The sequence below is a fragment of the Equus quagga genome, chromosome 2 (genome assembly GCF_021613505.1).
Source record: "Equus quagga isolate Etosha38 chromosome 2, UCLA_HA_Equagga_1.0, whole genome shotgun sequence".
Lineage (NCBI taxonomy): Eukaryota > Metazoa > Chordata > Mammalia > Perissodactyla > Equidae > Equus > Equus quagga.
The window spans coordinates 71374306-71387488 of NC_060268.1; the positions used below are offsets into that span (position 1 = coordinate 71374306).

The 13183-nt window shown below is 40.2% G+C and overlaps 1 protein-coding gene across 1 annotated transcript in view; it reads right to left on the minus strand.

The window, feature by feature from the left end:
- Positions 1-561: 561 nt before the first annotated feature.
- The window catches only part of MTHFS (methenyltetrahydrofolate synthetase), a 47475-nt gene continuing 34853 nt past the window's right edge, over positions 562-13183 (minus strand). Inside the window, exon 3 of the mRNA XM_046655150.1 lies at positions 562-5458. Within this exon, the coding sequence (XP_046511106.1) occupies positions 5226-5458 (233 nt within the window). The 3' untranslated portion in view covers positions 562-5225. The remainder of the gene's footprint in view (positions 5459-13183) is intronic.

A 13183-nucleotide genomic window follows, 5' to 3' on the forward strand; every position in this document is an offset into this window, starting at 1 on the left:
ATGTGGGAGAGTGTGTTTAGCTGCTTTCAGCATATTGAGACGTACTGTGGTTTTTATACATTTCGAGGCACATGGATTTACCTATTATACTATGTAGTTTTTACTAAACCAACCCCCCAAAATGGATAAGTGGCTTAAAAAGATTCTTGCAAAGAAACAGCCAAGCAAAGATAATTCTAATAATACAAGCACAAGTGAGCAACAATAGCTGATACTTTTGTTCCTGGTAACAGCTATTCATCAGCCATACAACAAGGAAAATACAGTAAGATTTGCCAAGAACGAGCATAAAAAATTTGAAGTTATCACAAAAATATTTTGAAGTAGGGATATGTGCTCACCATGATTAATGATGAATCTTGCTCTTCACATGCACAATGAAAAGTGTGAAGCCTTCACAATCAGCAGAAGCTACAGATCCAGAAGATGAAGACAAACCTCCATAATGTTATCAGTAATATTTAATATCATAAAATACTAACTCTAATATATCTTAAATTTTACTAAATATAATCATAAATGCTTATAAGTCTTTAATAGCAAAAAACCAAAAGCAGTATACCATTTAGAAAACATTTATTCTTCCTGCCATGGAAATATGCATGATATACTTGTGAAACAATTTAGGGAAAAAAATGTGATGCATCTTTTTGGTGAGGAAGTACCACCAGATAACACGTAGAAAACACTGACAAAAATCTCAAGAAATAAGTACAGGAATAAATTTTTCAGGGTAGGAGTTTGGATAAAAGGACAGATGTTTCCAACATGTTCCAGTTTACAGTATCACTACAACAAGAAAGATATTAGAGATATTAAAGTAGTGGAGGAGATATATACTTCAAAATTAATTGACTTTAAAAAAAGTTGTTTTTGGACAAACTATTTAATTCTAACCCCTAATGGAATGGAAATTGACTGGAATTTTTTAAAAGGGGGAGGAGGGTGGATTCCATGCTAAAGGACTCAGCAATAATATCGTTACATAATTTACAGACAAGAAATGCACCACATGCTGAGGGTAGCACTGAACTTTAAAAAATTAAAACCTTTAAGATATAGAAGAATATTTACAGTATTTTATAATATGATAGGATGTATCCATGAGAAACATTTTGATCCACCTAAATTTCTCTGATTATGTCAAGATAAAACACTTTTTAAAAAGCCATTAAGTTTAAAGGTGAGTTTTGCACATATTTTTCACACAAAGGTGAGTGTCCCAAATTTTCTGACCTTTCTGAGATTATAAATAGCCACCAGCAAATTGCTACCTAAGCAAGTATTTCCAAAAACAAATATACTTAATTTGTATCTTTAGGGTAAAAGTCATGTTTCCTCAGTAAGACAGAAAGGAACTTCTTTCAGAAAGAGACTTGTGATGTGCAGAGAGCAGACTGAAAATGGTTATTTGGAAATGTTTTCATCACTATATGATTATGCTGCCAAAAACTACACAGGACACCTATAAACACTTTCATATCTGCACAACTAAAATACTTGAAAGCAGAATTTTTCTAACTTGGTTTCTCTTTCAAGGAGTTTAATAAGGTTTGAACCCATTTGTTAACAAAGTAACTGTGTAACATCTTCCGATTAATGTGCAAGAATGAATGATTCACATCAAGAAAACGGATATTTACTAGCCTGATTTCAATTTTAAAAACTTTACAAAATTGGTAGATAGAATTGAAAACTTTAGTAAATGTAGTACTGCTTTCATTTGGATCTGCTTATCTCTAGAAGGTAGCTTTTTCAGCTATAATTATAAGCCCTTAAAAGCAAATATTGAAATAAACTTAAATTAGAATCAGACTTTTGAATCATTCAAAAGAGGTTAAAGCAAGGTTTTCAAAAACAATACATTTTAAAAAATCTCCATCACATTGCTTTCTCCTTTGAAAATTAAGTAGATTATAAATTATAGAAAACATATTCTGGCTCTCTAGGGCTGCAGGATACATAATGTCCTGTAACTGAGGCCAACGCTGCCAGGATGCTCGGGGGAAGTGGCTCTGTTCTCATCTTTCAATAAAACTGTTGGTCTAACTCAAAAAAAGAAAAGAAAATACATTGTTTCAATTACCTCATCCTTTTCCTTTTTGTGTATGTTTTCAAATGTGTATAAGATATTATTATTTAGAAAGAAATTTACTTATTTTTAAAGATATAAACAAACATCTATTTGGGGTGGGTGCTCACAGGGATTAGAGACTTCCCTTAAAGGGCAGAGGGACTGTGACTGCCTGGGCAAAGGCGGGAAGATGACCACAAAGATGCAAAGAAGGAAAGCATCAACAAGGCCAGGTAGCACAGATAATGCAACACACACATACGGACTGGCCAAGGAAGGCAATGCAACTGCAGTAATGGAACACCTATTCTAGAATAATCCAATCCTGAGACAATGCTGAAAGGACACAGAATCTCAGCAGCAAATAGCAACCAACATATAAACCAGCAAGTGCAAAACACAGGGCAACAAGCACACTGGTTCATTCCTTCATTAAGAACTTAGTGGCTATTTATTTTGTTCTAGGGACTCTGGTAGATAATGGAGTAAACCATAAATTTGGCAGAGACTTTGCCTTTGAGGAGGTCACAGCCAAGTAGAAGAAATAAGCAGGTAAACACATGAATAAATTGCAATGTGATTAACTCAATCTCAATGATCTCTGAAAGAAAAAAGAACAGGGACCAGGAACTGAGCTTCTACATCAAGCCACCCATGCCTAGACATATTTATTGATCTCCGAGTAGGACTTTGTGATTAAATGTGCACTGTTCTTATTGATATCTGTTAGATGGACTAGAACTTCACATAGTTTACTTTCTACACAGTTCTTTAGAATAGGCAGCAATCATTGACATATCTTGGGGCTCCGATATATTTCCAATTCCCCAATACTAAGAATTGTTTCTGTTCAGATCTAGTTGCCATTTTTCGTCTACCTGAATAATCCCCTCACTTGAGACCCTCATGATGCTGGCTCGCTTCCTGGGGTCAAGGCCTTGTCCTCAGCCTCTGCTTATGACCCAATTAGAGTTACAGTATCATCATCACCTGCATCATTAGGGCTTTATCTCCTTTTCCAATACCCTCTGCACAATGACCACTGCTCACTACTGGTCATTAGGAAATGGCCTTCTTTCCAGGTGAGAGACCTTGTAGCCCTCTGACTTTCTTCAGTCTCAGCACCCTGGGTCTTCTTGCCAGTTGACTGTATTCTGTCTGCACTTGAGGAGCTGGGGAGTGATTTTTAAATGCTCTCCTTTGGTAAAATAACAGATCGATTTCAATGGTGCTTCAGTTTCCCAACCTGCAGCAGCTCAGGAATTCTCCTGTTTAACCATTTCAGACCAAGAGTCATGCCAGCTATACCAACATTCACCTTAACCTTATGGTTGAAGTAACCCTTAACAACATTTCTAACCTGTACAGTCATACAATTTTATAACTTGCAGACATCCTGTTTCCCTGCCATTTCTCACTGCTCATATTATATTGTGAAAGTTTAATTTTAGCACAAGTGACATTTTTTAAGTGTTTTTGCTTTTGTGCATAAAACATCAAATCATATGCTATTATCCAAAGAATTTGGATTTGTGCTTCAAAGAAACACTTCTGAATGTATTCAATTAACTCATTCAAAAAAAATTTCAAACACCCACTCTATGTCTTGGTGTCTACTAAGCGTTAGAAATATAAAAATTATCCCTGCTCTTTGGGAGCTCACAGTCTGGTGAAGGCGACAGACATGATAATCAATAATTGGTATGCAGGACCATATAACAAAGAGGACAATGGCCAGGGCTATTCAAACAAGTGAAGGAACACTGACTCTGCTTGGCAACGGAGAGGAAGACTTTACAGAAGACACGGCACTGGAGCGGAGTCTTGAAGGATAAACAGGAGTTTTCCAGATGAACAAGAGAGGAGACGGCATTGCAATCAGAGGAAAAAGCATGCTTACAAGGTGCAAAGAGCAGAAGCAGCCCGCAATGCTCAAGAAACTATGCGTACGTTTGTATAAGTGGTGCAGAAGAATACGGGAGTGGGGAGAGAAGAGGCCAGAAAAAGTCAGATGGCAGACCTCGCTTAAGGGACTTTACACAAGAGAAGCCATGTCGCCATTACCCAGGAGGCTCTGAACAGCTACTGAAAGATTCCAATCAGGGTGCTTTACAATCAGCTTCATGTTTTATAAGACCACTTTGACTGTAGTTTGAGAAGTTAATTGGAGAGGTCCAGACTGAGGGCAGGGAAGCCAGGGATGAGGCTCTTGCCCAGTTCAGCTTAGAAATGCTAAGATCCTGGGTAAAAGGAATGACAGGAAGACGGAGAGGAGAGAACAGAGGTAAGAGGTTTTTCAGAGGTAAAATCAACAGGACCTGGTGACAGGCTAGACATGGGGTTTGAGCGAGAGAGCAGCATCAAGGAAGACTCCTGCATATCTGGTTATAACTAAATCTTCCCCCACAAAATTACCACTCTCTAGCTGTGATGCCATCTGCCAACTTTCAGCCCAAAGCAGATTTCATTTCCAAAGCAGAAACCACAAATAAACAAAAATAATTTCTAACTTACAGGAAAGCAGATCTCAAACTCATAAGTAACTGACATACAGAACAGCAGAGATGGGAACCAAACACTGGAATTAAAGTATTTAAATCATAAAAACATTTCAGTCAATTAACCACCAAAAGCTATAAAGTGTCAGACATAAAATTTCAGGGTGAGTAAACGAAGTCATGATGAAGTGGTATAACATTCTTGGGGAACTATGTACGCAAAGCAAACACCAACAAATCAATTAATAATTGCTGAGTCTTCACACACTTGCCAGAGACTGAACAGGCATATGACAGGACTTAATGAAATAGTGTCCAAATCCGATAAGTTTACCTTCTCTCACACTCCGAGTTAGAGCCCAGTTCTTCATAAATATTTAACTTAAATTTCAAAACAGAAAGATCAACTTGTCACGTTAATACCAGGAAGTTAACCTGAAAATCATATAGTGACTGCCTCCATTTTAATTAATGTTTTACTATTTACACTTCTATTGATTTTTAAAGATAGTTTTATGTTAGGTATTTTATAATTATATTAAAAACAATGCAGTCCATATTCACATTAGAGAGCAATTTCAACTAATTTTTGACAACGGAAAATACACATTTTCCATACAAAACACTGATTATTTGGCTGCAGTCATCAGGACTTAAGATGCTGAAGAGTCTTCATAAAGGACTTCATCCACCTTCATGTCATTTTCGTCCACTGGGACCTGGACGCAAATTTGTTCTTTGAAAGCCAAGGCCAGGGTGTAGGGCTTCACTTCCTGGTGCTGCAGACAGCGCTTCAGGTAGGTGTCATAGTAGCCCTTGCCCCTCCCCAACCGGTTGCCATGCTTATCAAACCCAAGACCTGGCATGAGGATGAGATCAAGTCCCCCTGCAGAAAAGAGGAAGAAATTTACAAGGGTTAATGGTTTCTGAAAGAGACTGATGAGTCTGGGATCTGGTTTCTGTTTTTTAATAACATCTATTCTTTCTCTGATTTCTAAAGAAATACATGATCACTCTAGAAAATCCAAAAAGCATGGAGTCTGACAAAGAAAGAAATAAAAATGACTCAGGAACCCAGTAAGTCCATCATCTACCCTTCCATATCTATGTACAAAAATGCCAGATGCCCAGACCACCTCCACACCTAGTTAAAGAGAATCTCCAGGGACTGGGCCTAGGAACTTCTTTTTTTCTTTCTTTCTTTTTCTAAGCATCAAGGTGATTCTGCATACCTGCCAGGTTGGGAAGCCAATGTCACAGGATAATGGCAATTGGAGGAGTAGGAGAGGGTCAGAAAGAAGCCAGAAAGAATGAAGCTGTTCTCAAAGCCAGCAAGGAGGAAGAGGGCTAGCTGTCAAGAGAACCAATCAACCCTCATTATTTTCTCTCCTACTGGAGAGGCAAGACCAGGTTGTCAGGTTTCCCCAGATTCATGTGAGAGCAACCTTTGACCTACTCAGGGACTTTCCAGAGGTACAAGACAGGGCCCCATAAATGATCCTCTTGCTGGAACCCTCCCAGGGAACACAGGGACCAGAACTGGCCATGGCATCATCAGGACAAAGCAGGCTGCTGGAGCTCAAGGTGGAAGGCAGGGTCGTGGAAGCGATAAAAACCTGACCACAGTGAAAGGTGTAGGGGGAGTCCTATGAAGGCAATGAAGGCCATGAGGTAGAGGATCTCCATGGATTTTGTGAGGCCTAGGGAATGGTCCTCCAGCCCCTGGCAGGGAACATGGCAAACCAGCACTACTCAAGAGCCACATATATGTCCAGCCTAGGTGTGTCCTGTGACCTTCTCATCCTGGGCTTTGGCTGTCCTAGGGGCTTCTGGGTGACCAACAGTTTAGCCATGGACTAACCAAACCTACAGATTAGCCATGGACTTCCAGGATTTCTAGCAAGGCTATACCAAGGTTGGAAGCCATACATTCTCCAGAACACAGTGTTCAGAGAAGAGGTGTTCACATTGCCAACTAGGCTGACCCCCACTAGCAGCAGCTATTCTGACTACCTGCAGAACTGCAAGGTGAACTCACCCTCCTTCTGGCTCCCATCACACACTTGTCAACCCATACTTGCTGAAATCCAGCAGAGTATGTCTCAGATTACAGTCATGACCTTCTCACATAAATCTGCTTGTTTATTCCAATCCCAACTTGCTAAACAGCCCTGATCACTGACCTTTACCCTTCCTCCCTGTCCCAGTCCTGCTCATCTTTCTCTCTTGGGATTAACAGTGGCTTGTCCATGTAGACTTTGCGCCCTCCATGTCCTCTTTCTCTTGCCAGAGCACACTCAGGCTTACAGTTCAGCTCTGTCTTCTGTACCCAGAACATACGTGCACACATCCACATGCGTGTGCGCACACACACACCCAAACACACACACACACACATCTTCTTCTAGGCTTCATGCCCCTTTACAGTGTGGCAAGGTGTTGTGTAAAGTCCTCTGGGATACAGAGTCCCTGCCCTTCAGAAAATGGAGTTCAGTTAACACAAATATGCACACGTGTAATATCCACTGCAGTCTCTGCCAATTGCTCAAAAGCAATAGAGACAGGAAGTACCGGAGACTTCAGCAGAGGGAGAGCCATTCTGGCTGGGTGGTCAGGGAAGGATCCATAGGGAACTTTGACTCGACCTAGGTTTTTAAGAATGTGTCAGAGTTGAGTCTGAGTATCTTTCAGAAACCAAGGGAAGGGGGCAGGAACAGAGTGATGAGAAGGAAACAGGGCCGAAGAATCAGGATGAGGAGTAGCAGAAGACATGAGTGCAGAGTTTGTCAGGTAGGGGTATGGAGATTTAGAATTGAATGCAAAGAGACCCCCACAACTCAGTAACAAAAAACCAAACAACCCAGTTAAAAAGTAGAAGAAGAACTTGAATAGATATTTCTCCAGAGAAGACATAAAAATGGCCAAGAAGCACATGAAAAAAACATTCAACATCACTAATCATCAGAAAAATGCAAATCAACACCTCAGTGAGATATCACCTCATACCTACTGGGATGTTCATTATAAAAAAAACAAAAAACAAAAACAGAAAATAATAAATGTTAGTGAGGATGTGGAGAAATCAGAACCTTTATGCATTGTTGCTGGGAATAAGGTGCATCTGCTATGGAAAACAGTATGGAAGTTCTTCAAAAAAACTAAAAATAGAACTACCATATGAGCCAGCAATCCCACTTCTTGGTATTTATCCAAAAGAATTGAAATTGGAGTCTTAAAAAGATACATGCACACCCAGGTTCACTGCAGCATTATTCACAATAGCCAAGAGGTCCGAACAACCTAAACGTCTATCAAGGGATGAATTAATTTTAAAAATGTGGTATATACAACAGAATATTATTCATCCAAGAGAAAGAAGGAAATTTTGTTACATGCTACAACATGGAATAACCTTGAGGACATCAGTTTAAGTGAAATAAGCCAATTGCAGAAGCACAAGACTGCACGATTCTTCTTATACGAGGTATCTAAAGTAGCCAAACTCACAGGAGCAGAAAGTAGAATGAAGGTTGCCAGAGGCTATGGGGAGGAGGAAATGGGAAGTTGCTATTCAATGGGATAAGTTTCAGTCATGCAAGATGAAAAAGTTCTAGAGATCTGCTATACAACATTGTGCTTATAGTTAACAATACTGTACTATACACTAAAAATTTGTTAAGAGCATAGATCTCATGTTACATGCTATTTACCGCAATTTTTTTAAAAAGGCAAAAATACCAAAAAGAAAGCCAGGAGAATAGTCAGAATTTCCACCAGAGCCAACACACAAGAAAGGGAAGGTAGAACTTCAGAGCATCCACCTGTAGGCAGCTGGTAGAAGAGAATGAAGAAAGGAAAAATGTAAGAAAATAACATTCTCAAATCCCTCAAGATAGAATTCATCTTGCTCCCTCTATTCTTGTTACTCCCTGTACTTTGACTGTAGCTCTCATTAAAGTCCACCTTGTACTATAGCCAACTGCATATGTCTCTGTCTGCCCCCCAGACAGAAAATTTCCTTGAGGGCCATAATGTTTTCCAAGTCATCCTTCATGATTGAATTTTAATAGAATTATAGGCCAAAGAAACCCTGAAAGACGAGTATATTATCTGCAGAATGATCAATTCCAGCATGATATCCCTTGCCTTAATAACTCCATGGTATATGGGTTTGGATCAGGGAGGCAATACTATGGGACAAGAAAATGATAAAACTGTTACCTCGCACAGCTGCTAGTTCAAAATGAGCTCTACCACTGTTAGGCAAGAAAGAGAATGGCTTTGGGATTCTCAGGTGATGAAAGGCTGTGAAATGGCCCTTCGCAGGCAGGAGTCTTAACATTCTATTTGGTGGGTTGGGCCCCCTACCGACAGGATTGGCACTGCTGCTCCCTTAAACCATAGGGTCACCTGTTGCCCCTGGCTCAGGTCTTCAGAATCCCCTTCCTGGTCTGCTTCTGCTATTTGGTGGATCCAAGTGTTTTCCTTGCTTGACTTCATCCATTTGTTGTCACCCCTGAAGTTCTTCCAGTGCCTTACCACCATCATCACATGCATACCCCTTCTCCTCCCTACATGCACACCTGGGGCTCTTCACACTTTCATAACACTGTGCTGGTTGCTTTCTCTCAGCAAAGGTGAAGGATCCACAGGGCTTGAAAATCATGTACAGGCTCAACAAGTTCCCCTTGCCCAGGCGCGTCCCACCTGAGCCTTCCCCACTAACAGAGGTAGACCTCAGACCCACCCTAACACACTTCAAGGTCAAAACTCAGTAGAGGGAACAAGAGACAAACTCTTGGTCCATGTACATGTTCTTTATAAGCCTCTATTTTTCAAATCACCAAAGGCCCATTAAAAGAAGACACTGACATTAGTACAACATGCAAGAAGAGTCAACCTGATTTTGTTTTCTCCTGTGTGCACTTGCTTCAGGGGCCCCTGCTAGCATACCATTTGACCAGCACAGTCAAAGAGCCCCCACTGCATCAGGATTGCAATCCATTGTTCAGAAAGAGTTCTCTAGAAGTCACAAGACTGGTCTGCAGAGTCATGGTTTGTTGGGTGTTTTTCCCCAGGTTTAGTTGGCTTTCTAATGTAATTCTGCACTCCCAAACTGCAAAGCTAACCTTCGGAAAGCTCACCCAGCATCACATACTGTATTTGCTCACCAACATCTTCTGTCTTTTCATTTGGTGCTGGTTCTGAAACACCAGTGCCCTCTGGAGGCAGTCTAGTGTGGTGATTAGGCACATGGGCCCTGAGGCTATTTCTTAGCTATGTGACCATGGGCAACCTAACATCCTCTCTGTGCTTCAACCTTCTCATCTGTAAGATGAAGCTAAAAACACCCGCTTCACAAAGCTGGTCATGTAAATTAGATTATGTTTATAAGCTCCTCAGCACAGTGCTCAAATTATTCCATTTATGATAATTATTACATTTATTATGACAGCTTTTCTTTTTTTAATTAAGAAATGTCAGGCACTATTTCTTGAGCCAAGTAGCAGGGAAGATCTAGGAGCTTCTTCAGTGATTTTCAACTTCAAGTGATTTTTAACCAGAGCTTTTACAGCCTTGACTAAGAACTGGCTCTTACATGTTCTCTCAGCTCCACAATTGGAAGAAAACCAGAGGAGATGTTATAGAATAGGGGTTAGCAAACTTTTTCTGTAAAGAGCCAGAGAGTAAATCATCCAGTGTTTACAGGCCACAGGGTCTCTGTTACTACTTAACTTTGTTGTGTGGTATGAAAGCAGCCACAGATAAAACGTAAACAAATGGGTGTGGCTGTGTTCCAATAAAATTTTATTCACAAAAACAGGTGGTAGACCAGATTTGGCCCATGGGCTGCAGTGTGCTGATCCCTATTACAGGATATAAGGAAAGAGTTCCAAGAAGAGGGGAGCAGAAACAGTGTCAAAAGTTGGCAGAAAGGACAAGAAAGGTAAGGACAGGAAAATATCTATTAGATTTGGCAACAAGGGAATCACTGGGGTAAGGATCATTTAAGTGGGGAGATGAGGACAGACACTGAACTGCAGAATCTTCGTTAACCAAAAAAAGCTTAGGAGCTAGCCCTGAAAGAAAATGAGGAAAGAGGATTCTATAAATGCCTTTACTTATTCCTGAGACTAAAAGTACTACACCAGGCACTGAAGATTCAGTTCACCTTCACAAAACATCCTTTTAACTCTGGCCGAGGAGGCAGCAGCTGGACCACAGACACCTCTTAGGATGCTCTGAACTCAGACTCCCCATCCTGGGCTTTTCAGAATATAGTCTGTTCAGCCAGTAGACTATACTGCAGAGAAGGCTGAAAATAACGAGCACTGGAACCCAGGAATTATCTAGAGCTTTTTAACTCTACTTTCAACATGTGCTGTTCATAGACTTCTATTTCTTTCTCCTTCCTCTTCTAACTCAAATATTATGGCCACGTCTCCCACAAACTCCTCTTCAGGAATGTCATGACTGAATGCCTCCTTCTCCAATTATCCTGCCTGCGCTACCGCCAAAATGCTCATCTCCACTTGTTATTCTGAATGTGCCATTTCTCCTGCAAGTCCACCTGGTTATCCCACCTCCAGGCACTGTTGGTCCCAATCCATCCTAATATTCAGCTTTCATCATGACTCCTCCTTGCTCAAAAACTGTTGGTCAATCACAATCTCTTAAAGATAACATTCACCTTCCTTAACTGAGTATGCAGGACCCACTACCATCTCATCCCAATTATGTTTCCAATATTATTCCCACTAAATGTGGGCAACCTGAGTTAAACTGATGGATTCATTGTCCTATAGATCTGCCCCATGACTTCTTCCCAGCAAGTCTTTGCTCCTGCTATGCTGTTCTCTATGTCTATAGGGTCCTTCTAACCTTTTTATTAATGTGTCTAATCATAAGAGTTGTAACATAACAAACCTCAGTTAAACTTCCACCTGGTCCTCCCTGCCCATGCAGTTCAGTACGACCAACTCTTATCCTATACTGCAAGAATGCCCAGGGTCCATTAAGTAAGAGGAATCCTTTCCCCTATCTGCTGGGAACAGAGTTTTCATCTTTCCCCAGAGAGATGTTGAGCTCAGTTCTATTTACTATGAAAGGAAGAATGAGAGTAAAATATGGTCTCTTGACCATATTTATCTTAGCTTCCTGACTATATCCAACTAGTTACCTGTTCAGACCATCCCACAGGATATCTAACTCTTATCCAAAGTCCAGCTTCCAGAATAGGAGAGGAGAGCACAGAAGCTAACCTGTGTTAAGTACCTATAATGTGTCAGGCACTATTCTATACCCTAGAGATAGAAATATGAACAAAATCAACTGGTCAGTACATCTACCTGGTGAGGCAGGAGGACAAGGATTATTATCCCAGTTTCACAGATGAAGAAACTGATGTGCAGTGCTCAGAAAGGTCAAATGACTCCTTGAGGGCATTCAGCTCATAAGAGATGAAGCAGAGGACTTGCTGCCTAGGTGCATAATGATTCAGCAGCACACACTGCTCCTTCTGCTAAAAGGTACAAGGAGGATTAGGCAAAGAATGGAGGAAATATGGCAAGGGAAAGTGCCTTAGAGGCAGGAGAGCAAAGGAGCTGAGTGTGCAGGCTTCAAGAGAGGCTGCCTGGGTCTGAATCTCAGCACTGCCACTTATTAGCTATGAAACATCAGTCAAAATTGCCTTCACCTAAAATCTAAGATAGATAACCATATTATGATGTAAAGAGTCTCTAAGCTATTAATAGCAAATGTCAACTTAATCAATTGCTGCACGCAGACTCCTTAGGCCATGTGACTGATTATAGAGAGACAGGCACTTCCATCAAACATGCTTCTAAAACGTGAAGAAGCTGATATCCTAACATAAAATACAGAACCAATAATTCATGATAACGCCTGTGGCAGAACTCTCAAAAATCAATACCATATACTTTGAACTCATTATGGTTGCCTTGGAAAGAACCCTTGAATCACTCTTCATAGTAAAACAGCACAGAGCATACAAGGTAATAAACACAACCATTTATTTATGTGATTACAATCATAAAATACATTTACCTTCTAATTATATTAAAAATTTGGTTTTTAAAAAACATATTTACCTGAAAATCCATAATCCTCTTAAGGAATATTCAATTAAACCACCTCACTTAGATGCTAATTTTTTAAATTACATTGTAAATATACCTTCACTCTTTCTGCTTTCTTTGGTCACAATGTATTTATTTTGGCCATTTGGGAATTTCCATGTAGAATCAAACACAGTGTAGTAAAAATCATCTATTAAAGACACAATTATCATGTGATTGATCATTTCTGTGTTGTTATTATAAAATCCATTCTTTTTACACAGGTCCTATGATTTGTGTCAAAATACTGGGACTGTATTTGTGGCAAGAGCACTGGGGACAAGTACCTCACACCATGTAAGGTAGCCATTTCCCTAGTATCCCCAAGTATGACCGGTCACTCCACTAATCAGCTAATGAGGTGTTCAAGAATATAAGACAATCTCTGCATGCCTTATATTTGAAACCTAAGTGTTTATGAGTTCAAGGCTTTGATTCGACCCTGTGAACACCGACTGTGTTTACATCAAGAA